This window comes from Cyprinus carpio, chromosome B12 (genome assembly GCF_018340385.1).
Source record: "Cyprinus carpio isolate SPL01 chromosome B12, ASM1834038v1, whole genome shotgun sequence".
Classification (NCBI taxonomy): domain Eukaryota; kingdom Metazoa; phylum Chordata; class Actinopteri; order Cypriniformes; family Cyprinidae; genus Cyprinus; species Cyprinus carpio.
In genome coordinates this window covers 12,573,669-12,600,832 of record NC_056608.1, presented here as the reverse complement: position 1 = coordinate 12,600,832, position 27,164 = coordinate 12,573,669, and the positions used below count along the sequence as shown (strand labels likewise).

At 35.8% G+C, this 27,164-nt stretch overlaps 1 protein-coding gene across 6 annotated transcripts in view; it reads left to right on the top strand.

The window, feature by feature from the left end:
- Positions 1 to 27,164, top strand: part of LOC109100142 (thyroid hormone receptor alpha) — a 142,626-nt gene that overhangs the window by 95,120 nt on the left and 20,342 nt on the right. For 5 of the 6 annotated variants that reach the window (XM_042735416.1, XM_042735413.1, XM_042735414.1 and 2 more), the window contains 5 exons: positions 621 to 870; positions 22,063 to 22,124; positions 23,959 to 24,059; positions 25,368 to 25,515; positions 26,170 to 26,375. In XM_042735416.1, the coding sequence (XP_042591350.1) occupies positions 815 to 870; positions 22,063 to 22,124; positions 23,959 to 24,059; positions 25,368 to 25,515; positions 26,170 to 26,375 (573 nt within the window). In that variant the 5' untranslated portion in view covers positions 621 to 814. Of the gene's footprint in view, positions 1 to 620; positions 871 to 16,526; positions 17,281 to 22,062; positions 22,125 to 23,958; positions 24,060 to 25,367; positions 25,516 to 26,169; positions 26,376 to 27,164 lie in introns of those variants that run through there. The other variant, XM_019113639.2, reaches the window with a different exon arrangement.

The following is a 27,164-nucleotide window of genomic DNA, read 5'->3' as shown; positions in this document are numbered from 1 at the left end:
GTCACATGGGACAGACAGCTAAAAAAAGAGGGGGATGCACACACATCTGACACTCAGTTTCAGAGTAGAATGTAGAGTTATTATACTGGAGTATTTATTTATTTATTACTAAATTAATTGATTACTTTTTTGGGGGAAAAATGTATATTTTATTTACTCAAAAAAAAAAATACAGTTGACTGAATCCACTATATTGAGATTTGCCACCGTTTGTGAGGGTCATGCCATTATTTTTGCACGCAATTATCTTTTAATACATTGATATAAGATTACTTTTTATTTGTAAATTCTTAAATTCAGTGACCTTATTGATGAAAATGCTATGAAGGTCAAAACAAATAAAATATATAAATTATAAACAAATATAAGATGTATTAATTATAAATATGTACAGCATACAGTATGTATATATATATATACAGTATATATATATATATATATATATATATATATATATATATATATATATATATATATATATATATATATATATGAATGAATGAATGAATGAGTTTATAGTTTGTATTGAGCCCCATAAAAAATATGAGATCGGAGTAATTAATACATTGATATAAGATTACTTTTATTTGTAAACTCTCAATTCTCTCTTTTTTTCGCAGACCTCATCACATATTGCTGCATTATCACTGGTCGTCTGAGTTGGAGAGTGAGGCGGGCTTGGTTTGCGAGCGTCGCTCCACAGAGCCGTCCGATGACTATCTGACTCATCACAACCCGCGAATGACAGGCGTGCATTCGAAGGTGGGGCCCGCCTCAGTCTCACATGATTGGCTGCTGGATGGAAATAAGGTGAATGGAACACATGCCCAAGGAGCAGGACCCAAACCAATCAGAGGGAGAAGAGAAACGGTGAGCCTTTTAAGAACTGATCTCCCAAGAGAGTCCAGGCTTATTAGTGAACTCGTTAGCTGCGAAGTTAGTCATGATGCTCACAACTTATATTTGTACAATGTGTCTTGGTGTAAAGTTGCCTGTGCTCCTTGCCTTGTGTGTGTGTCTATCGAATTTTATTTCACATAGTGACGCTTCGGGAAACTCAAATTTTCTGGTCAATGCACACAGTCTCCTACATAATTCAGTTTTCCTGGTAACTGGCTCCATTTGTGTGTGTACATCTCACAGTGAGTGTGGTGCTGGCTCTGCGCCGTGCTTTAGAGTATAAAGGCAGACACTAAGAGACTAGCCTTTACCTCAGCATCTACTCTACACATTTTATATAAGGTCTGGAGCCGACAGGAAAGTTCACTAAAGCCTTAGAGAATGCCTGTTACTGTACAGCATACTCTCAAACCTTACACACAAACACACACACACACACACGTGTGTACACGCTGCCGTGTAGGCTTTTGGTTTAGCAGGACAGCACAGACTGCCCCCTCACGTTCTAAAAAAGAGTTTGTTTTAGAGGCTATAGCTGTGTTTCTGCCAGTTAGCAAAACACCTTCCATCTCAGTGTGTGTGAAATGTCTAATGTGTGATCTGTCCTTGAGCGTTTTCTTTATTTAGCACATCTATTGTTGCTTTTTCGCTTTGCTGACCACAGATACCTAATGATTTGTTGAGGATAGGTTGACAAGTTGGCTAGGTATTAAGGTTGACTAATCTATGTAGCTTTAGGTTTTTCCGTTTACAGCACTACCACAAAATGTTAGTACTATTTAGCATAATAGTACATATTAATATCATAATTATTTTGGGTTTGTGTGTGTGTGTGTGTTTGTAGGATGTATATGTATATAGGGCCGTATGAAATCTGTTTTATTTTTTCCCAAATTCCGTTTTTTTTTTTTTTTTCTCATTTTAATTTTTCTGGATTCTGTTTTAATGGTTAAATAATAATAATTAAAATAAAATAATCAAAAAGCATGTCTAATTAATTGAAATCATGAAACTTACAAAATTAAACAGCAATTTATTGAAACATTTTTAGGGCCCTATGAAATCTATTTGACTTTTTTTCAGTTTTATTTTTACCAAATTCTGTGTTTTCCATTAATTTTCTGGATTCTGTTTTAATGGTTTCATTAAATTTGAATAATCAAAATCGTGTCTAATTCATTGATTTTTAAAATGTATTTATTATTTTATTAATTTATATATATTTATTTTTTCAGAAATACTGTGTTGTGTATTTACATTCTTCAGGTTAATAAATATTTCGGGTGAACATTCCTTAAAAATGTAATATTTGAAGTAGAGTTAGTACTATCATTACTAGGGGTGTGACGAGACACTTATCCCACGAGACGAGACACGAGACTGGGTTCACAAGAATGAGACGAGATGAGATTTTTAGACTTTTTTTAAAGCAATATTCAATGATGAAATATATAGACAAAATTTGTCTTTTATTTAACTGAAAAACACAATGCAAAAAAAGGTTCATTTTGAAATCAAATTCTACTTTATGAAATTAAATATCTATTTTAATAAATTTTATACAAGTATAAACAACATGTAAACACTGCAAAAGGTTTTGCCACAAACCCAACAGACAGGCAAGTAATTGCACAAAATTATATAGTATACATAAAAATAAATAATAAACAACACAAATAATATCCCTTTAAAGTAGCAGTACGTCAAGTTTGTTATTTAGTAAACTGATTTCCACTTTAATAAAAAAAAAAAGTTTTCTTTCATTTAATTTTAGTTATTTTATTTTAGTATTTTAGTATATACATTTTCACATCAATTTATTAAAAGTTTAAAAAAAATTCATTTATGGCCCTATGAAATGTTTTATTTTTTCTCACCATATTATTTATATTTTTATCATTACCAAATTATGTGTTTTAGCATGACCACTTATTTGAATGCATAAAACAACTACATTTATTCATTTTATTTTTTCTTAAAGTAGCCTTATGGATTTTTTTCCCTTAGAAATTCTTTGTTGTGTATTAACATTTTTCTGGTTATCAAATAAAGGCATAATTAATTTCATCATTTATCATTTAATTATTGAAAATTAAGTAAAATTTATTTTTTGGCAAACAAAGGGGATTTACTATTAAAATTAAAACATGGAAGAAATGTTGTGTGATTATTCCTTTAAAATAATGTTTGTTTCATTTTAGTAGTAGTAGTAGTAGTAGTAGTAGTAGGCTGTGTACATTCTATTGTTATTTCAAACCAGACTTTTATTTTGACGGGTTGCCGTGAATACCTTTACAGTTCTGTGTATGTGATATGACGCTAGTTTTACTCAAATCAAACGGTTAAATGCTCATGAAGTGACTCTCCGAGCAGTTCTGGAGATGTTGTTCATGTGTTTACGTCCTCATTTAGTGAAGACGGCAGACGCTGAAATCACTGCGAGCTTCCATATATATATATATATATATGTGTGTGTGCGTGTGTGTGTAAACCCTGCGTCTGTGCCATTCATTAACAGAGACGCAGAACATGCGGGATTCATATTTACATCGACTTTTGCGGCTTTATATTTACAGATACTAGTCCATATCGTGATTTGATTTAAGGGTAATGACCTACTTTTGGTTAACTAAAAATTTTAGAAATTCTGTGACATTCCGCGTTAAACTGTGAATTCTGCTTTTATGACTAGATACTTCACCAAGTAATTTTCCAGCTTATAATGTGGCCACTTGCATGATGTGAACATAATATCTTACATTACATACCACTGGTGAAAGGGCCAATGTAATGCAAATATATCTGAAAGGTCTGCGTGAGGATATCGTCACCTTGTCGTGCCACGAGATCTCGTCACACCCCAAATCATTACATTATTTAAAATATTTCTGTCACTGTTTCTTCAAGTTAAACTGATCTTTTATTTTGATGGGTTGCAGTGAAGTCCTTTAAGTTTGTCACAAGCCGGGCTAGAACTCGGGTCTCTGGTGTGGTGGTTGAGAGATCTGCCATTAGGCCACAGAGGCTGTAATGTTGGACCCAAACAAAACACTCAAGTCAGTACTCCAGGCAATTTTGGTTTATTTAAAAAAAAAAAAAAAAAAAAAAAAAAGGATTTGCAAGCCAAAAATCCAACAAAAGTTCTTCTCAGACAGAGGAATTAATAACATGAGAAATAAATGAAAAAAAAAAAAAAACACATGGGAAAATAAAAACTCCACGAGGGGAGAAAACAAAACTAGAGCACATAAAGATTAAAATAACTAAGAACACCTTACTTGAGGAAGCTTGGAAGGACTTGGAAAAACAAAGCAGGTAGCACACAGCCAAGACTCAAAAACCAAGTGTGGAACAAAGGGAAAAACACAGCTAAAATACTCTAGGAGAAACAAGGCACAGGTGACCTGGATAATGCTAACAAGAGTAAACGAGGAAGAATTAAGGCAGAAGGGAACACAGGGGACTTCTAGAGGCATGGAGACAAACTACACAGGAGGTAGAATGCTGACAAAGTTTCTGTTTGTATGTGATATGACGATAGTTTTTGTCAAAAGAAATGGTAAAATGCTCATGAAGTGACTCTAAGAAGGTCTAGAGATTGTTTATCTGTTTATTAGGGGTGTGAGAAAAAGTCAATACAGTCAATTTTCCACGGCAATACTGTATCGATACACGGACGCTAAGTATTGATATTTTATTATACTATTTGTTAGAATATAAAAGTAGTTCTCTACAGCCCACTAGATGGTGGTGTTGAGTTTTTTCTGCTGAGTTCAGCTGGGTCACCTTCTGCATGCAGTTAGTTAGTAAAATAAAGATGGCAGCATCGCGGAAAGTTAGTTTTTATTTTATTTTAAATTTAACAGTAATTTACTTTCAAATGCCCAATTGCTGAAGGGTCTGCAATGGGGCTGCACAATTAATTCGAATGCCTTTGTCATGCGCATCTTGTCAGTATAGCCGGTTCTGTGATTAGTAGTAAATCTCCAGCACTTGCTTTCAGGTGGAGCAGCATTTACTACACAGAGCCTCACTTAAAAGACAAACAAAACAAAATCAATAACAAAATAACATACAATCAAACAACACAAAAATCAAATAAATAATTTTGCTATTATTAAAGGTGTTTGCATACGCATAGCTTCTCGGTGAACTACGGATCTGTGTAGTAAATGCTGTTTCATCTGAAAGCACGTGTTTTATTGAAAAGCACCACATTTAATGACGTTTTTACTTCAAACTCACTTCATAACATCTGTCGATAAAGGCTATTTCGATTAGCATTGCATTATTATATACTTCATTATAATAAAAATCACACAACATATTTCATAGTATTCTAAGCAGTGATAAAGGCTATTTCGATTAGCATTGCATTATTATATACTTCATTATAATAAAAATTATAATGAGAACTCAGATAAACCATATAATGTCATGGTCGTGAGTTTATAAGTCATGCTGAATCAATGAAAGCAGTTAAATCCTCTGTTTATTCGGCTGCAGCTATAGGCATTTCCTGGATTTCTTCTTCGGGGCATATTTAAAGTTTCAGCGCAAGAAGGCCCTCGAGCTGATTTACTACTTCTCTGAAAGATACATATGACAATCACAGCTTCTGCCTAATCGCGATTTATCGCCTTTGTGATTTAATTTTGATTAATCGTGCAGCCCAAGTGTGCACAACTTTTTTTTGTACAAGTTCAAGTTGCATTGTTCAAAATAGCTGTAGTAGCACAGCAGTGCATACCTGTTTACATTTAATTAAGGTGGACTAGATTAGACTGATACAAAATTGAGTTTGCCAGGTTCATACAACATTTATGACAGGTTTTCATGAAAGTGTTGGTCAGTTTGGCTGGATTGAGTTATCTGAGATAATTGCACGTTCATGAGTTGGTTTAAAAGGGGCTATGTATCGATACTCGAAACCACGATCAGCAATGCAGCGATTGGCTAGCGGCAAGACAGCAATGTAATGGGATCGAAAAACTTGACAAATATCTGGAAACAGCCAAGTGAGCAAAACTGCGTAAATGTTATAATAGATAAATATAATGTGCACTGTTTTTATTTTATTTAAATTTTTTACATGATTCACAATTATTTTTGTTCGTGATTTCTAATATTTGTACAGGCTTTACATTTTTGTTTTCCAATGTAGTAATTAGCAATTCATTTAATTTTGTATTTTAACAGATTTGTTACGTGACAGCATTAATTAAAGTTTCTTAACAGTCAAGATCATGTTCTCTGCATCTTCTGCATTCCATCAAGCCACTCCCATTATAGCTTTCATCACTCAAATTAATGCACGACTCTACATTATCTGTATAGCCTGTGTGTAAGACTCGAATACATATGAATACGAAGTAATAATTTTATGATGAATAAATCTTTCAGTGAGTAAAACTGGCTGTGTCTATAGTATTAATCCAGTCAAATCCAGCTAACTGAGTTAGCGACATATGAAGAATGGGCCCTAGGTCATTTCAAGCGTGATAAACAAAGTGATAGAAAATATTTATTTTCATGCATGTTAAATGTTTAATCACACCATCTCCTGACTGCATTATTATTTGTAAAATAGGGCTTTATGGAGTGTGTGTATACATGGTTATAAGTATAACAGTTTATATTTCATTAATTTAGGGAAATGAACAAGTGTCTTAGCTCTCAAGGGACTATTTGGCCAACCAGCTTATTCCTGCTTGAAAAGCAAAATGTTATTGATAGTGTAAAAAACATTGACTTTGAAGCACATGCTGATTGATGGACTAGCATTACTCAACATTACTTACTAACTTCCAGCAACACTACATTCAATGAAGGTAAAATAGTAAAAAACATAATTCATTTAAATGGAACCTGAAAATTTGTATACCGTAATATATGTTGGATTTTGACATTGCCAACCTTTAAATTAAGTTGACAGTAAGTAATAAACAGTATTGAGCATTGAGTAGTTGAGTATTGTGAATTTTTCCTTACCACTATTTTTTTAATAGTTGTTTAATGATTTTAATGGAACCGGAATTGGAACCAGAACCGTTAGGCGGAACCGGAAAATTTCTAACGATTCCCAACCCTAGTTAAAACAGATGTTGCCATAGTTTTCCTTTGGATACATAATTTGAATTTGGAAAAAGGTAATAAATTACAATATATTGCAGAATATCGCAGTATATATTTAAAATCGCAATAATATTGTATCGTGACAGAAGTATCGTGATAATATCATTTCGTGAGGCCTCTGGTGATTCCCACTGTTAGTGTTTATGTACTCATATATTGAGGCGGCACAAGTTTGAAAACACTGCCACCGTTATGCATGCTTCAGTATGTGTGTAGTAAACAAAACCACATGTCTGCGCCATAGTCATTTTGTGGCTTAATATTCACAGACACTATCCATGTCGCGTTTTCATTTAGGTGTACCAACCTACTTATTCATCCAAAATTTGGCAAATTCTGTAACATTCCACGTAAATTCCATTTTATGACTGGATTCCACAATTCCGTTCACATTTTCCACATCGCGGTAATCAGAGGGCCGTATGTAAATATATCCTAATGTATAACTCAATGTATGTGTCTTGAAGTTTTCCTTTTACCACTATATACCCCACTTAATGCATTATCCTATAATTAGTCTATAAATGTTATTCAAGATTAACCATTATTAAATCAATGATGCTTGTGAGCAGGTGAAAGTGTTTCAGCCTGCTCAAGCGTTTTCAATGCAATTATTAGTTTGCACATTTAACTACACAGAAGCATCATCATGAACACAGGAGCTGCCACACAAGGCCATACATCAGGACCCCAACACGGCTTTGTCTTTGCTGCTGACCCGTGTTTACGCGCACGTGTGTGTGTGTGTGTGAGAGAGAGAGAGAGAGAGAGAGAGTGTGTGTGTGTGCACATTTATTGGACAAGACCCCAGGAATATGAGGTCAGATTCCCAGCATGCAGACTCAGGAAGCGATTAAATGAGGGCCCTTCAGCTTAATTACAATGAGGACACCTGTCAGTAGATAAGCTGATCATGGAGCACAGCATTCTGGGTTAAATCAAAGAGCGGGAGTAGCAATCACACGGTTCCATCTCTCTTAATCGAGCTGATTTCTTCTTACCTTACTTTCATTACTTGCTCTCCTGCTTCCTCGCCACTTCTACTAACCGCCTCTCAATCACCTTCTCAAGCCTCATGTCCATAGGGGTTAAGATGTTTCTTTATAGAGTAACTGAGAATTAGTTTTAAACACTCTTTTATTTGCCGTTATTTAAGAAGACATTTAGCCCCGCCCAAACTCACGCCATTGGTGGATCTAGTGTTGAAATGTCATAACGTGATATTAATGAAATCCATATTACTAAAGTATGTTCCATGCAGAATTACTTGATTAAGGTTATAGTAGGGCAGGAAGAATAGGTTCCCATGCAACCTTGGCAGTTTTTTGGAACCCTAATGGTGTCTAGTTAAGAATTTTTGATGTTGCCAAGGTCAACTAATGTGCCATGGAGTTTGTTTAGCAGCCATTTTGAAATGATGTTATTGCAAGTGGCAAAAAACACATATTTTGATAACTCCTGAACCATACAACATACAAATACAAATGAACCCACTTTTTCATATACTGTAATTCTGACATCAGGAATCAAAGAGAAAGGTCAGTGACATCTTTATTGGTAAAAAAACAGGCAAATTAATAATTTTTTGGCTCAAAACAATGTAACTTTTGCTATTTTGTTCCGCAGTAGTTTCCTGCATTAGCGAAATGAGACTAGATTTTCTCTTATGTCAATTGCAAAGTTGCCAGATGGATGTCAATCATTCCAAGTGACATACACTGAAAAAAAAAAAAAAAAGTTTCATTCATCCAATTGCCTAAGGGCAAGTTGTTTATTTTTCATTGGCTCAAGTTAAAAAATATAGATGTGAATCATTACCCTAATTTTTTTTTAATTGGATAAATGAAAAAAAAAATTCAGTGTAGGTGGCAATCTGATAATACTTAGTAATTGAAAGCAAAAGTCATCATAATCCGGTTTCAGTCTCCAGGCATCAGTCTCCACCTCTTCAAATGTGACCCCACCAGTGGTTTATTTTTTCAGTCTCTATCTAATGAAAGTATAACCAAAACAAACCAGTGTGTTAATAATCTAAAAAATAACCCAGAAAAAAATCTACACAAATCAAAGTAGACATTGACCTGAACAGCAGCCCAATGCTGCTGCTGTACATTCTAACTCCTCATTTGCTATTGTAGCTACTCATTGGTTATTTTTAACTGCTACTTATGCATTTCAGATATCCATCGTCACCACTCAGCAAGATATAGCAAAAAGATTTTACATCTGATATGTATTATCTCCCTTTTTTACAACCATCAAATTAACTTACCTTCTAGATAGCCAGCTAACACTAGGTAATGTTAGCTAGCTAACAGTGGTGGAAGTATTATTCAGATCATCTACTCAAGTACTAATACCTCAATGTGAAAGTAAAAGTATGGACTATCAGCAAAATGTACTTGACCTATCAAAAGTAAAAGTACTCATTGTGCTGTAGAATGGTCACTGTCAGTGTTTTACCATTATACAGTATATGATGTTTTTGGATTTATATTTATGCTGCATTAATGTGTTTTGCATTTTATTGCTGTAGATGTTTAACGTTGAGCTCATTTTAACAACTTTATGTACTGTTGGGTAGTTTATTTTACAGAAATGCATCATATTCTATACGATCATTTGTATGTAGTGCCACTGTCCCGTGAGAACCACATATCTTTTAAATGTCAACTTTTCATGAGCTCAGCAAAACAGCCCAGTTTTGAACTTTGTGACAGTTCATTTTCAAGCTAATCCAAGAAGGTTTTAAACAGTTTATTTATCTTTAGAAGTAGGCAAATTTTCTCAACCCATATAGGAAAACTTCAGCCTTCAGTTTATCTGAAACTTTAATTTACCGAATGTGGAGTTACCTGGTTTTCACTGGACGCGTGGTAAATGAAAAATGTAATCCGAAAAATAGTACCTAAAGCTGTCAGATAACTTTAGTGGAGTAAAAAGTAACATACTGTATTTGCCCCTGAGATGTAGCACAACAGAAGTATGAAGTTGCATAAAATGGAAATACTCAAGTACAAGTACCTTGAATTTGTACTTAAGTACAGTACTTGAGTAATGTACTTAGTTATATTTAACCACTGGTTAGTAAGTAGGCTACCATAAATTACAGATCCATGAAACTTTCCTCAATGACAGAATATATAAAAACAACAAGCCTTGAAGAAAGGGGGAAAGAGGAAAGTGATCAGATGTTTGAACCCCATAAGACTTAAAGAACCTCAGACACTTTGATCTTCTGAGATACAGACAATACACACACAGTGTATTAACATGCAGACATCTGTTTTGATTTCTCAAGGCTGATTTATACTTCTCCCTCTAGGCTGTGCGTCGGTTTTCATTTATACTTCTGCATTGTTGTCCGCGTCGACGTGCAGTACACATACAAACCACTAGTCTGCAGTGTCCACGGTAGCATGTTGCTTGTGTAACCCGCAGTACCACGACAAAAGCCGAAGAAGAAGCAGCTTGTCAGAGAAGCATCAGCTTAAATATATAAAGAACAGATAATTTATTTAAAACTACAAAAAAGAGACGGAAGATGGCATTCTTTCAATCTCCACAAGGACTTGTAACGTACCATGACAGAACAACCGTTTGTCGCAAACAACAAAGTGACGTAATGCTACGTTTTATAAGAAATGATAAGACACTTGTCCTTTGCTTTGTTTTATTTAAAATAAGAAGGTGTAACATTAAAATATATTAAAGTGCAAAAAACACACACAAAACTCAAATACATACGGAGGGAGGGGTACTAGTAGACCAATCACAGCCTTTGTGGTCCGCATAGATTTGACGTGCTGTGACATTTTTGGAGAGGTGCACGTCAGGCTACGTTGCAGCCTGCACATACTACGCACAACCTACGGCATAGTTTCGACGCAAAAGAAATCATCCTTCACTAAGGAGAATGTGGGAAAAACTCCTCTCACCTATCCTTTTTATTCTCTTACTTCCCCTCACCCATCTCCCCTCACTCTGCTCACTCAGAATGGTCAATGTCATAATATAATGTTCTACATGATTGCAAGTGATTTTCACACCACTGGATAACTTTGTTTGGCCAATTGAGTGTACCTTACAACCCCCTCTCAAAAGCCCTACTCCCACTGCATCTGACGACTTCTTTACTTGCTTCAATTCTATGAAAGGTGATTCCAAAGAGCGATTGTCTCATTTACTTGATGTCCGTGAGAGAAGACTAGCTGAGCCAGTTGATTTGCCTTATTTTAAGAAGGCTGTTTGTGATCGGCTGTTTGTGAATTACTATTAATCACAGAACCGGATTTACTGACGAGATGCGCATAATAATGGCATGCGATTTATTGTGCAGCCCTACTTCACATCCAAGATGGATTGATAGAAAAGTTCTACTGTAGCTACTTCAGACCAGCCCTCTGCAACACATAAGTATTCTCTTCAAAAGTCAAAAACTACACAAGCATCAGCATGCTCTATTTTTCCTAAATAATGCATTTTCTGTGACCAGTTTGAAGTAAAGTGCACAGGAAAACCAAGAGGAATATGAAGTTTCCAACATGGAAGAACAAAGAGCCAGCATGGAAGTGCATCGAGCTCATGACTGAAGCTCTTGGAAAAACTTGTCTGCTTCACAAAGTCAGGGGTGAAGATCTCTTTGCTAAAGATGTTCAATACCTTGAGACCTCTCGTAACAACCTCTACCTCATATACTTCCACCATACCGGCCAGATGGAGAAGGAAAACACAGACCAAACTAAGAAGACTACAGTACAGTGCAACCTACAATGTGGTGAGAGAGTATGTCAAAGAGCAAACTGTAGACGGCAATCAGGTCCAACAACTCAGATTCCTGCATTGCCTATATGTCCTTAAAGGGATAGTTCACCCAAAAATGAAAATTTGATGTTTAGCTGCTTACCCCCAGTGCATCCAAGATGTAGGTGATTTTGTTTCTTCAATAGAACACAAATTATGATTTTTAGCTTCAGCCGTTGCTTGGCAATGGTAACAGAATCTATGAGAGAGAAAAAAACATGCACAGAAAAATACAAATTAAACCCTGCGGCTCGTGGCGATACATAGATGTGTAAAGACACAAAACAATAGGTCTGTGCAAGAAACTGAACAGTATTTATATCGGGGGGTTTTTTTGCCTCTGATTCACGCAATGTCAGAACTATTAGAACTCTTGTGAACGCGCTTCACAGCAGCCTGCGCATGAGGCATCATCTTCTTCTTGTTGCTTTATGGTGGATCGCAGACTTATAAGTGGATTACCGCCACCTATCTCTCAAATGGACCATTAACACGCTATCTACAATCTCAATTAGGAGTGTCAATAGTCCACTTGAGAGATAGGTTTTTTATATGCGCTTTAAAATTGAGGAGCAGAGTGTACCAAGCCCTTAATACCAAGCTGAGAAACTTATGAGCAGTATGCTTGGCCTTTCCAAGGTTTCACTGAAAAACAAAGCATAATTTTCATTTGACTTGGTATACAGTTCTCATATCACTTTGGAGGACACCATGGCATGTGCTTATTAGCTTGAAACAGCCGATCAAATGAATGATGCAGCCCTCTCCCTGCATAATATCATCAAGAAGGCCTTCCTGGAGTCTAGTGTTATGCCCTTGCCACCCACTGCAGATGAACTACACAAGCAAGCAGATAACCTGTTGCCTATGGAGCTTGACAGGTTCCTCACCTTTGTCTCGTCTGAATTAAGTGATTCAAAGTGTGAGAAGATCTGCTGACTTGTACTTTCTGTAGGACAGGACCTATGCAGAGCAGTGACAAATGGCGAGTGGAAACTTCCCAAGCACATAATTCTATGTGCCACAGTCCGTCACTTGTACCACAGATGACAAGACAAGGGTGAGGAACCAGGCAAGCTCCTCAGGCAACAGGTTATCTGCTTGCTTGTGTACAGTAGTTCATCTGAAGTGGGTGGCCAGGGAAGCACACTAGCCTCTTTTGCAAAGAGATCTTCACCCTTGCCTTTTTAAAGCAGACTATTTTTCCAACAACTTCAGCCATGAGCTGACACCATCTAGTGTTTCTGGCAGCCGATCAAAAACAGCCTTCATACAGCAAGGCCAATAAACTGGCTCAGTTAGTCTTCTGTCACGGATATCAAGTAAATGAAACAATTGCTCTTTTGAAGCACCTTTTATAGAATTGAAGATAGTACAGTGGTCATCGGATGCATTTGGGGTGTGTAATACACAAGTGGGAGTAGGGCTTTTGAGAGGTGATTCAGAGCAAGGCACCGAACCCCCAACTTCTCCCCGGGCGCCGCAGTATAAATGGCTGCCGACTGCTCTGGGTGTGTGTTCACGATGTGTGTGTGTTCACTGCTGTGTTGTGTGCTCTTTGGATGGGTTAAATGCAGAGCACGAATTCTGAGTATGGATCACCATACTTGGCTATATGTCACTTTCACTTCATATTAATCCAAAAACATAACATACTTTTACTTTTGATAGTTCAAGTACATACTTTTACTTTTACAGTGTGGTATTAGTACTTTACTTGAGTAGATGATCTGAATAATACTTCCACCACTGTTAAGTAGTAGTTCTTTTTTATTTGTATGTTGTACGGTTCAGGAGTTATCAAAATATGTGTTATTTGCCACTCACGATGACATCATTTCAAGATGGCCTCCAAACGATCCCCATGGGCCATTAGTTGACCTCCGCAACATCAAAAATTCTTAACTAGACACCATTAGGTTTCCAAAAAACCAGGTTCCAAAAAACTGCCAAGCGGGTGCATGGGAACCTATTCTTCCTGCCCTACTATTATATGTGATGTTTGTTGGCAGTTTGGCACTATTACAGCAAACTGTCTTCAATCATATCGTTTAGTTTGTGGTAAATTAACTGTATCAGGGCATTCCACAGATGTCTAGGCTGATTTCAAACTTGAGATGTGTGGAAAAGAACCAGGCATGATCATGTTGCTCTTTTGTGTTTATGCAAACACTACATGCCTGTTTGAGTCAATGTGCCACAGTGGTCAGAGGAGATTAATGCTTGTACATGGTTTTAATCTGTTCCAGCTGACATCATGTTTTTAGATCTTCACCATTTACTTTTAAAGCTCCTAGATTTGCATAAACTCAATTGACAGGATTTTCCTGCTGTTGGAAAGGTGTAATCCACCTTAATCAGACAGACAGGGCGCCTGCAGAGCACTGAAGCCTTTACCCTGTGAGGGAGTTCATGTTGAGTTTGCTTTTTCAATAAATTGTTTTTCAATATATTTAAATTTCAGTTTAGTTGTAGTTTTTATTTCATGTGCAATATCAGTTTTAGTTTTTGTAATTAAGAAATCACCAAAACATTTGGGAAATGATTTATCTAAAATAACCAAGACCTTTAAGTTTAGGATGCAAAACATGCAAGAGAAATTATTAAATGATTAGTTCAGCCATGAAATGCTATTCGTGCTCTGATTGGTTTGTTCAATTTAATGTTTCCAGTCAATTGGATTCACATACTCATTACTGTTTCCCTATATAGCCAGGAGGCATCCAAATGAATATCTGCACACAATATCCTCATCTTAACTCTCCACCTCCCCAATACCACCTGCCTAGATCTGCTATGGGGATCTTTCTTCTCTCTAGCAGCAGCATGCTTCTTTTTAGTTTAATATTCCAAGCATTTAGCAGAATCAAGTATTACTTGCTCTGCAATAGCAGAAACCATAGCTTTAGTTTTTGTTTTCTTTGCGCACAAAAAGTGTTTTTGTTACTTCATGAAATTACGGTTGAACCACTGATGTTACATGGACTATTTTATCAATGTCCTTATTACCTTTCTGGGCATTGAACGTGTTAGTTCCATTGCTGTAAATGCAGGGTCAGAAAGCTCTCGGATTTCATCAAAAATATCTTAATTTATGTTCCGAATATCTTATCAAACGTCTTATGGGTTTATAACGACATGAGGGTGAGTAGTTAATGACTTTTTTTTTTAATGAACTATACCTTTAAAGACTTTATGGTTGTGTTTTTTTTTTTTGTTTTTTTATCCATTGACTGCAAAAGTAGGCTACAATTATATTTAAGGTCCTTGAGATCAAAAAAAATAATATCCATGTTAGAAGAATGTGGTATATATCTGCACTGCAAAACAACACAAGAAATGCCACACATTTTGACAAAAGCTGCTGCAAAGTCAGTGATTTTAGGCTGCAAAAACCAGAAAAAAATCATGAGAAATCCCGGTGGGAGTTTTAAAACTCTATATTGAAAATTAAGCAAGCAAAAGCAACTAACATGCTGAAACTGACTGTTGAAACATTGCAAACATTATTAAAATAACGTCAAGAAACATAAAATAAACATCTGAAACTGCATTTTATGACCCCGTTAATACTTGGAATCTTTGCACGTCTCTATGACTGTGTTCTTCACCGTTCTGTTCTACAACATCTACAGCATAATCTGATGTCCCAGCACCAACATACAAACTTCATAACACTAACCCTGCATTTCTTATCTTCTGAGAGATTCAAAGAAGTGCACTGTGGCACTAATACAGACACTCACACATATTGGAGAAACAGCTTTAGACAACAGCGCCACCATCCCTCCAGCTACAGTCACGTGAGCTTCAGGCTTGCCGACTGTTTATCTCATCTACCCTCTCAAGCAGACATGCCAGCGCCCCCCAGACAAACACATAAAAGTGTGAATGGACATTTACATACATTTAGCAGCATCCCATCAGCTTCTTTTCTTCTCTGCTCTTTGCGAGCGTGCACGTGGCTTTTGTTCTGACATTAGCTGGGAGCTGCCAGATCACATTTAGACGGTCTAAAATAAGCTCTCATAAAGCTGGCAGAGAGAAGAGAGACAGCAAGGGAGAGAGTGAGGGAAACGGCAAACACACAGTGAGGGATTTAGAAGGAAGGAAACGCAAGGTGGAGTGACTCCAAAACTTCTCTTTGCATAAGACTTCTCTTTGCGGCTTGACAGATCCTAAGACTCTCAGCTTCCTGCCACTCAAATCACGCTGTGCTCCGCTACTGATTCTAAAAAAAAAAAGCCTTGATTTCAGCACTTCATTTTCTGGGAATAATTAATTCAATTCCGTTACAATTTAATTTACTTGGCATGTCTTTGAAAAGTCTTTACAAACACATGTACAAACACTAAAGTGTCAGTCTGTTTTTTTTTTTTTTTTCTTTTAATGAATACTTCTTTTCAAGAAGGGATCATTAAATGGATCGAAGGTTAAGAGATTTATAACTTTCTGTTCATCAAAAAATCCTGAAAGGTTCTATTAAGTATAAGTATTAAACAGAACAACAACATTGATGATAATGAGAACACAAAATCAGCATTTTAGAAGATGTGACATTGAAGACTGGAGTAATGGCTTTGCCATCACAAGAATACATTTTAAAATGTATTAAATTAGAAATAAGTTCTTTTACATTGTAAAACTTGTATTTTTTAAATAACATAAATACAGCCTAGATGTGCATACAAGAGATTATAAAAATATATATACTTTTATAATCTTAATCCAACATTTTTAACAATAATGTGCCTCTGTGCATCTAAATTCAGGGTGGAGTTTTGAGCTCTCAAACTTGGGTAGTGTAATGTGATGGTTATTTTTTTCCCCAAACTCCCTCCGTCATTTTATTTATTTATATTATTCCCCTGAATTAACCCACTGTCACTGCTTGTACTGTGTTTGCCTTGTCTTAGAGGATGAATGAAACCTCGCTGGATATAAATACATCACAGGGGTACGGAGTAAATAAAGGTGAAAATAACCGGTGGTGACAGAACCAGTTGGCATGTTTATGGGGGCTGGCATATCTCGGGCTTCATCTCTCCTGCTTTATCACACCGCTCACCCAATCTCACCGTCTCTCTTAACTCTGGATTACCACCTGCGGGAGAGATCACAACACCCAATCACAGACAACCGAAGGGATTAAGAGCGCGAGAGACAATCTCTCACAAGGGATTCTTAGAAAAATTCGTAAAGAACAGTCGGGAAATTCAGAGTTAGAGAGACAGCGGGCAGAGGGGAAAAAAGAGAGGGAGGGTTGCCAAACGACAGCAAGAGAGAGAGAGAGCACTTATGCAAGAGAGGCATCAAAGAGAATTCAGTCAGAGTGTGTTTATACGGCTCGCTCCGTTGATGTGGTGAAGAGTTATAATCCTGAAGAACAGCAGAGTGTTTCGTCTTCACCATGCACATCCTCCAATCCCACTGCGTTATCAGGTGAGACGCTTCTCCTACCTGTATCGGATATTTGAACTAGTCATGTTGCTCTCGTAACGGTAGGGAAATCAAATCAAATAAAACTTTCTATATATAAATATTTGAAATTGTGATATCTCAACCAGGAAAATTTAGGGAAATCAATTTAAAGAAAACATTCTAAATCAATGCATACAATTTCTATATGGAATACATTTTTCAATTTTTGCTAAGTATTTAAATAAAATATTAGTTATATTGTTAAAATTACTTGTTAAATAATTAATTATAATAATTATTTTTCTATAATATTAAGTTATTGTTTAAAATTACTATATATATTATAATATTATTATTTTATTGATTATAACATATTATATTTGTTAAATTACTTGTTAATTATTTTTAAAATACAAGAAAAATACAACAACTATAAATAATAATAAAAATAGAATAAACATTACTAATATAAAACTAATAAAAATAAATAAACATATAGAAATTAAAATTCAAAAAAAGACAAAAACCAAATAAATATTCATAATGGTAGTAGTAGTAATGTCTCTTATTAGTAAAACCCTCAGGTTCCTGTCTGTGCACGTCTTTTTTTGGGAACTTCTGTGCTGCATGGGTCACTAGTAGTGCTAGTAGTTTTTTGCATGCTGCTGCATTGTTTTAATGAGAATTTATCATTTGAGCATGCAACCTGTATTAGCAGCGGTATTTTATTTTGATAATCGAGTAGTCTTTTTACGTTTATTACTATTTTTATTTTGCCCAATACTATTAACAAAAGGTCTTATCATTCCAAACATTTAGCCATGAATGGAAAATTCATAAAAAACATACTGACATTACCTTTGTCAAACTCTTCTGCATCAGTAACACTGACCCATCATTCTAGCAAATTTCAAAGGAAGGTGGAAACCCAGTATGGGTCTCTAGGGCTCACAGTCTAACTTCGAAACCTATCAGGTTTTTCCTGTAAAAACAGAAATAAAATGCAGTGCACGTAACCACAGCTTATACCTGGGAAAACAGCTTTATAGCTTATGCTGTGAAAATTGAAACACACAACTCTTCGAACAAAGTGCCAATGGCATGAAACGGAACTCACATTTTAAAAATAAAATTTACTAAAAAACCATCAGAAGGTTGTCCATCTGTGAACATGCAGATTTCTGAAAAAAAGTATTTCAAATTTTAAATTAACCTCTCTCATGCAGTCATAATTAGGCTGCAAGACTGAATCTGGTAAACGACAAAAGCTTTAAATTTTAATGTGAAAAAAAGCAATGTTATCAGTATCGTCAGACATGGACTGAGAATCTATGATCCGCACACTGTTTTTCATCGTTTTAAATATGTAGCTTATGTGTGCAAAATTCAAAAATGTAATAAATGGAGATTAAATGTTCAACAAAACAGCTTATGCTGAACTGACAGGAATCCCGGCTCGCAGAACACTATTCACAGTATTTGAGAAAACATTGTGCAAACTGGTCAACCTGTTTCAGGGCTTAACAGTAGGCTGCCTCTCTTTTTAGAGGATATGTTACAGCAGTTTGGTTACTCTCTTTTTTGTCCCTTCCCACACTTTGGATGGGGAAAGTTTTGTTTTAGCTTTTTCTTCTCGAGCTTTGGCCTCATCACGCTGAATGCTGCAGAACGCTGTGCGGGATGTTTGGCTATTCGCTGCTTCTCCTGCAAGGCTGAGTGCCCACACTTTGGTCACCGCAGATTTAAAATATGCTTGGCTGCAAATATTTATTTATCGATTACTATCTGACAACTATTTTAAATAATCGATTTTAATCGATTAAATCGATTAGTTGTTTCCTCTAGTCCATTTAATGGGACTCTTCCATTGGATCAGAATCCTGCTGAGGTTTCTTTTTTATAAAGCCCTCTGACTAGGCAGAATCCTCTGAGGTTTCTTTTTATAGTAAGTGTCAGAGTGGAAAAAAGCCCTTGCTGCTTTATCTTTCTTTATGCCTGTGCCTGCCTAATCTTTCTATGGCACAGTATATGTTTATGTTCTCAAGGGATATTTGCACATTGCTTTTGCCGTGATGGAATTGTGATTAAATGAATCTTGTATTCAGTATTGATTGGGTGAGGTGTGTTGCCTGAAATGTGAAATCTGCAATGCTTTCTTTGTGTTTTCTTTGTGACGAGCAGGTTCTCATGAGGACAGCAGATGATTGACAGTTGTATTGGTAAAACCATCCATGACAGCAAATAAGAGTGATTGTGATAAAGATAACGTAGCTTTAGAGTGACATTTCCGTGTGCCCGAGAGAACGAGAGAGAAACAAGTCTAGAGGCTTCTGCGTCCTCACTGAACCTCAGTCAGACATATTAAATGACATTCATAAATGACGTTCCACAGCTGCAGAATCAATACAGCAAATGACAAAAACAATATGACAAGCGAAAGAACACAAGCCAGTATTAGACTTTGAACCTTTTATAATTTTTTCCCCATGGCTTTGAACAAAGATGGCCTTCTTTGTGTTTATGTGTGTGACATCGCGATGGCTTAAGGGAGCACATCACATGAACCTTGTTTTGTGTTCTCTTGGTAATTTCCAGAAGATTCTATCAAATTCTACCATTGGGATTCTTAGAATAGCACATAAATACATGAACTGAGGCTGTATGTCAAAGTACTACAGTATTATTGTATTACCTGATACTTTCCCTCCACAGTATTTTTGTAAGCATAACAGGAGCTGTTATGTAACCTGAAAGACGTCCACCTCTACAGTTTTTGATGTTTAAATTAATTTTCATGCCTTTCAAAATCCAGCTCATGATCTTGCGAATACACTCTTATTGGTATCATGTGGCGTTTAAACAGCTCGCCATTTAGAAACTCTTTTTGATGTGTATTTAAAGAGGCTAGCATTAGCGTTAGCGACGGCAAAGGTGTTGAAGGGGTGTTGAGAGACTAGCACAGAATGCTAACAGATTTGCTTGTATTATTTGGACACTTTGTTACATAACTCTGCTGTCTTTCTCCCAGCGTAGAGCTGAGCCACTCCAGCCCTTTAATCACAGCCAGACTCGATGTACCCGGAGACTGTGGTGTTCACACGTATGTGTTGCTGGAGGTCATAGAGTGGCTGAATTGTTAAGCCACGATGTCCGGCTGTACGTCTGCCGTCTCATTGGTAGTTGCCGCATTGCATCACTGTTCATTTGCCCTCCTCATCTTTGTTACATCAGCAACTCTCTCTTTAATTAATAATGTTTAGTCATTTTAGTGCTGAAAGTCTGTGTCAATGTTCTTGCCTCTTCAGTCAGAATAAGTGTTCCTACTGCTGGATGACCTGATGTTATTGGTGGACTGCAAAACTGGACATAGTTTTTGAGAAGTTGATCAGAAGTGGGATATATTGCTATTTAAAAACAAAATCAGATGTCATTTTAAGAAGGGGTCATAACAAAGCATAATATTTACTTCCAGAGATTTTTCATTTCTATATTTCATTTGTTTTGTTGTGTTGTGTTGTGTTATGTTGTGTTTTGTTTTTTTGTTTTGTTTTGTTTTGTTTTGTTGTCTTGTGTTGTTTTGACTTTTGTTTTGGTTTTTAGTTTTTTTGTTTTGTTTTGGGTATTGCTCAATAATTGCTCAATAATTATTAATGTTTAGCCCTTATTTTGTTATTATTTTTTTAATGAAGAGTAAGAATTCTTTATAAAATATTCATAAGCCTTTTTAAGACTTTTATTATTTTTTTAAATTGTCAAATCACATTGAAAAGGATTTCCTTATCCTTTATTGTGGTTAAATCATAGTTGTTTTGAGATTTTTTGGTGTTTTATTACTATTATTTGGATTTTTTTGTAAAAATTAAAATTTTTAGTATTAGGGAAGAGTCTTTTTAAAGAGGAACATTTAAAAATATATTTTTATTTGAATAATTATTATTATTGTGAATTATTGGAAATTGACAGCATCCAGTTGCTTTGTCACTATATGTTAAATCACTGTTTTTGTTCTTGTGCTTTGAGCCATTATCATTTAATTTAGGTATGTTCATATTAATATTTAATATTTAGGTATTTTAAAATGAATGCATATTAAAACTAATTAATGGGAACAATAGCACATCAGGCAAAATATGCTGTTCATAATCATTGTACCCCGAAAAAAAAAAAAAATACAAAAAATCATAATCCTTATTTAAACCCAAAGGTAACATTGTCTTTAAATAAAACATTGACAATGCCTATCTCTGTATTTTTTTATGTTAAAGTGGAGTCTTTGGGTTGATTGATTAATTATAATCACCTGATGTACGTATGTCATCTGTTATGTAATCACTGAGAAATAAAGAATTGTCAAACTAAGGCTGATAGCCGAAACGTTTGTCTATTTTATCTCCTGTCTGATTCAAATAAAAAGATTTTAGAATGCAGACCAACCTTAATTATTTTAGGTATGTTAAAATAAATTAGAAAGTTGTAGGAAATTATTGAAAAGAGAGAAGTAGAATGGGTTCTGTCCTTTTGCAGTCGGGACGTGAACATGTCAGGAACACGTGCATCGTGGCTCTGACGGTTGCCTGTATTTGCGATCTTCTTTTTGTGATCCTCACTCCATCAAATCAAAATGACAGGGTTGTCATGTTGTTGAAGCACTTGGAGCTGAATGTGTGCTGGTTAAAAATATAAAACGATACCACAGGGAATTGCAGACATCAAATCACCACAAAGACTTCCTGTGTGCCATCTTTGTGGAATATACTAGTACCAACCTCTTTCTCTCTGTCTCTCTGCTCTTTTTTTTTTCAGGTGGCTCGATGGCCCGAAAAGGAAGAGAAAGAACAGCCAGTGTTCGGTGAAGAGCATGTCTGGTAAGATCTCTCACAGAAGACACGGATGCTCTTGCCTAGAGCTGCAGAAGTATGCTTATCACTTCTCTATCCTCCCAGAATGCATCACTGACTGCACATTTCTGAGAAACACACAAGAGTCCTAGAGGGAGAGAAGGGTTTTCAGTTGCCCCGTGATCCTCCTCACATCAACTCTAGCATCAGTTAGCTCAATAGATCTGTTGTTATGTGATGTTCTGGTGATCCTCCTTTAGGCAATCATAACTCATGTTAAAGCGATTGCTCTCCCAGGCTAAAGGGGTGTTTAAGGATTGACTTTGTACTGGTGTTAGGAGAGGCAGCTCTGTCTTGTTCACCTCATGCCCTCAGCAGTTAAATAAACTAGATTAGTCCCAAAACTGACTCTAACCTTTTAGTTTTCCAATACTGGTGCTGTCGCATTCACTTGGGAAAGAAATACGCTAAAGCAAGATTTGCTATTGCACAGTAACCTTCACTGCTGTTTAGTGTTTCATTTTTCACAAAGGGTATGTTGTTAAAAAAGAATGATAGCTTAAAACAAGTCTATAAAACTTATCCCAATAAAAATGCCTCCATTACTTTACATAGTCTGAAATTTTATTTAGCCCCATTTTCTGCACCACCTGCTGGTAACCCTTGCAGATGTTAATGAAACAATTTTTTCATTTTATTTTCGCCTATTTTAGTTTTCAGAATGGTGAATCCGGAAGAAAAATAGCTAGGTTGACTTTTTTGTGAACTGAAAAATGAATCAAACATTAGAAAAATAAAATAAAATAAAATAAAAAACTGTCCTGTACTGATTTAAAAACAGATATGGGTGAACTGAAAAATGAATCAAACATTAGATTTCATATTCTAAATTTACTTTTTTTTACAGTAGCTATAAAACTTGTATTGAGTTAGTGGTCAGTTTTATCCAAAAAATATACATCAATTTTATCAAAAAAACAAAAATTCATTTTTACAGTAGCTATTTTTCAAAAGTTTGTGGTCAGTTTTATCCAGCAAAGATACATTCAGTTGATCAACAATGCTAGTAAAGACATTTATATGGTTACAAAATATTACTATTTTAAATAAATAAAACACTTGAACTAAAGTATTTGAACTGAGCTGTTTTCAAGATTGCTAATAATAGTAAATTAGTAGCACCAAATTAGTAGATCAGAGATTTCTGAATTAACAGAATTTTAAATTATAGTAATATTCATAATATTACACTCTTTATCTACTATATCTTTACTGTATTCAAATAAATTTAGCCTTAGTAAACATAAGGGACTTTAAAAAACATTTTAAAACTCCAAACTTTTGAAAGGTTTGTATACAGTATTTAGTGAAATAGTGGGCAGTGGATTATTTCTCCTTCCTGAATGCAATAGCATGTGTTGCAATTAATCATTTGTTTCTTATCTATGAAAGGGCTTTGCAAATTTGCATGAAGGCAGTTAACTAGCTTAAGATGAGAGACCTGTCACAAACACTGGCGGATCTTAAACCCTGCCAAGTGACACTCTCAAACTCACTCGAGGCTCTTCGGGGCTTTCACCAATCAAGGTTAACAAGCCTTAAATAGGTACTCAGTATTGCAGCTCTAAACAAAATTTGAAATCATGCTTTCTAACATTTTCTCAATTTCTACCCTCAAACATAACTGGTTGAGTTAATATACAGACAGTTCAGGAAAAAAACAATCTAGAAATTACAAACAGCTTCTTTGCATATGAAGCTAGGAGCTTTTTATATTTAATATTTATTGTGGTGTTGATTTGATGATGTCTGTACTTGTTTGTTGCTATCAGTTAACATTAGATTTTTTTGTGTATGGTAGGGTACATCCCCAGCTATCTGGATAAGGATGAGCCGTGTGTGGTGTGTGGAGACAAAGCTACCGGCTATCACTACCGCTGCATCACCTGCGAGGGCTGTAAGGTGCGACATCACTGCTATCACTTGTGCACAGTGTTAACAGACATCTCAGCCCCACACATATATAAACAGACTAGACTGTCACCTCACGTAGAGTTATGGTGTGGCGCAGGTCTGATCTGTTCAGCAAAACATCCTGTTGTCATTTGTGAAACTTATACTCCTATCATTCTCAATCCTGTCAAATCACAAGCCTAAGAACAGCATCAACCATCTTATCCACTGTCTGTCTCTCTCTGTACATGAAGAAAGTGAACTGTGAGTGACAACTGTGCTGTGCAAGTCTTTGACTGGGACTCCTGCCTAAACAGGCTGATTTGAAGAGCTCTTGAGAGCTTGCAGATTCCTTCACTGCAATAAAAACGGGGCAAAAAACGTTACATTTTCTAATCAGACTTTAGCTAGGTTTGTCAGCAGTGAGTTTCATGCTGTGTTGACTGCTTTCCAGCTCTCATGTTTGCACTTGCTCTGTTTATTTTTTATTTAATTTTTCATTTTCATTTTTATTTTATTTTACTGTCTTTATCTTTTTTTTGTTTTGTTATTTATTTATTTATTTATTTTTTATAATTGTTATTTATTTTATTATTTATTTTTATTATTGTTTTGTTTTGTTTTGTTTTGTTTTATTTTTTGTTTTGATTTAATTTTATTTGTTAAGAAATCCCTAGGAATGCATTCAAAATCCTATTAGCTTTTGCTGTGGTATAGAATGACTGCTGAAATGTTAGCATTTTTAGCAACTCTACTGAAAACAAAACAAATTTACTTGTGAGCCAGAATAAATCGGAGTATCATTCCTTCATTCGTTTTTTTGATTTAATACTGAAAGTAGAAAAATAAAAAAATAAATAAAAACAAATTGGCTCCTTTTTAGTTTTGTTAGCATGTTAGCACTTTTTGAACCCTCCTTAACATTTTTTGGATGAAAATATTACATTTTATGTATGTATGTATGTATGTGTGTGTGTGTGTGTGAGTGTATATATATATATATATATATATATATAGTATGTATATATAAAGATACATATCATATTCTTACATTATTGGCATTTTTTCCCCTTGATTTAAGCATTCATCTTCAAAACAAGAAGGGAGGTTTGTGCTTAAAACAAAGTTTTATCATATTGTACACAGGATTGCTTTTCAAAAGATATTTAGATATTTTTACAGCAAAACAGGTCAAAAAGGCTTTTGCAGTCCACTTGCTTATGTGGGACAGGAAGCACAGTTTGTGACAGATAACACCTGTGTGACTCCCTGCCTCTGAATGCACTCTGTATCCTCCTCACTGTCTCTGTCTCTCAGGGATTCTTCAGGCGCACCATCCAGAAGAACCTCCACCCCTCTTACTCCTGTAAGTACGATGGCTGCTGCATCATCGACAAGATCACCCGCAACCAGTGCCAGCTGTGCCGCTTCAAGAAATGCATTGCCGTGGGCATGGCCATGGATCGTGAGTGACCTCGCACATGCTCATGCAAATAACATACAAAATCACTGAACATGCAAAACCGCACACAGACAAAAGAAAACACATGAGGGGACCTCAAGTCAGTCTGTTCACTGATCATCAGCAGTTGTCTTATATCTCTATATTAATATCATTTGTAATGAAAAATTATTAAATTAGAAAATAACTCAAAACAGAAGCTTTTACATCAGATCTTTGGACCTCACAGTACTGGAACACGAACGCAGGCCTGCTCCTTACATATACAAATGCATGCTGACAGCGACTGTACATTAATCTTATGCAAACTGAAGTGCTCAGTCTGGGGTTTCCCTTACATTTGTCCATATGCCTCACATATGTACAGCACATGTTCAACCCACACCACATTTCTTCTTCCTCTGTCACTCCCTCTCTCCCTCTGTTCTATAATGTTTTATGGATGTCTCGTTTCTACTTTGATCCCTCCCCGATTCTCTTATTCGTTCTGTCACCGTCATTCTGCACCTGTGGGTCCTTCTCTTGTTTTCCAGGAAAAAATTCTAAACATCTTTAAAGTGAAATGAAAAGCCACTTAGAGTACCATAAATAAAATTGATTTGTTGATTTGTGCATCACGCCAGTGGAAGAAATAACCGTTTTTTCATCTTGGTGCAGTGGTTCTGGATGACTCCAAGCGGGTTGCGAAGCGGCGCTTGATTGAGGAGAACCGTGAGAAGCGGAAGAAGGAGGAGATGGTCAAATCCCTGAAGACTCGGCCAGAACCCACCAGCTCAGAGTGGGAGCTGATCCGTATGGTGACAGAAGCTCACCGCCACACCAATGCACAGGGCTCTCACTGGAAACAGAAACGCAAGTTCCTGGTAAGCAAGAACCTTGTTGTATTGTTAAATCACTAAAACTCAAATAAATAACAAAAGCGCACAACTAAATTTCTTAAACACATAACCAAATTACTTAAAGGGCACCTATTATGCCCCTTTTTACAAGATGTAATATAAGTCTCAGGTGTCCCCAGAATGTGTCTGTGAAATATCAGCTCAAAATACCCCACAGATCATTTATTATATCATTTTAAAAAGTCATATTTTGAGTGGAAGCAGAAACACGCTGTTTTCGTGCATGTCTCTTTAAATGCAAATGAGCTGCTGCTCCCCGCCCCCTTTTTCAGAATAAGGCTGTACCTTACAGCTCATGCGTCAGATACTCCGCTAAACAACATGTTTGTTTTTTTTTATTATCATGTTCATTGCGCTGAAATCATGCAATTTAAAGCCATATTAGTTTAAACCTCTGATATATGTTTTTCTGAGCGCACATATCCAAAGCTGTCACACATCATAAGTTCTCTTTCATGTCTTATTGCACTTAAACTGTCAAATACACATAAGTTTATGTTAAAAAACACACATAAGTGACAAAAACACAATCACTTATGTCTGTGAAGGTAAACAGCTGGGCAAGAAATCACATGTTTATATTAGATCTGTGTATTAATATATAAAAATATAACAACATTATAACAATAAAATAAAAGCAGAAAATCACTTACTCCTCTGGACTGAATAACATCTATTGATTTAATAAGAAGACATTTCTTACTTGAATGTTGCTTTTAAATGTTCTAGGCTCACTCTGGGTGGGGTCTCTTC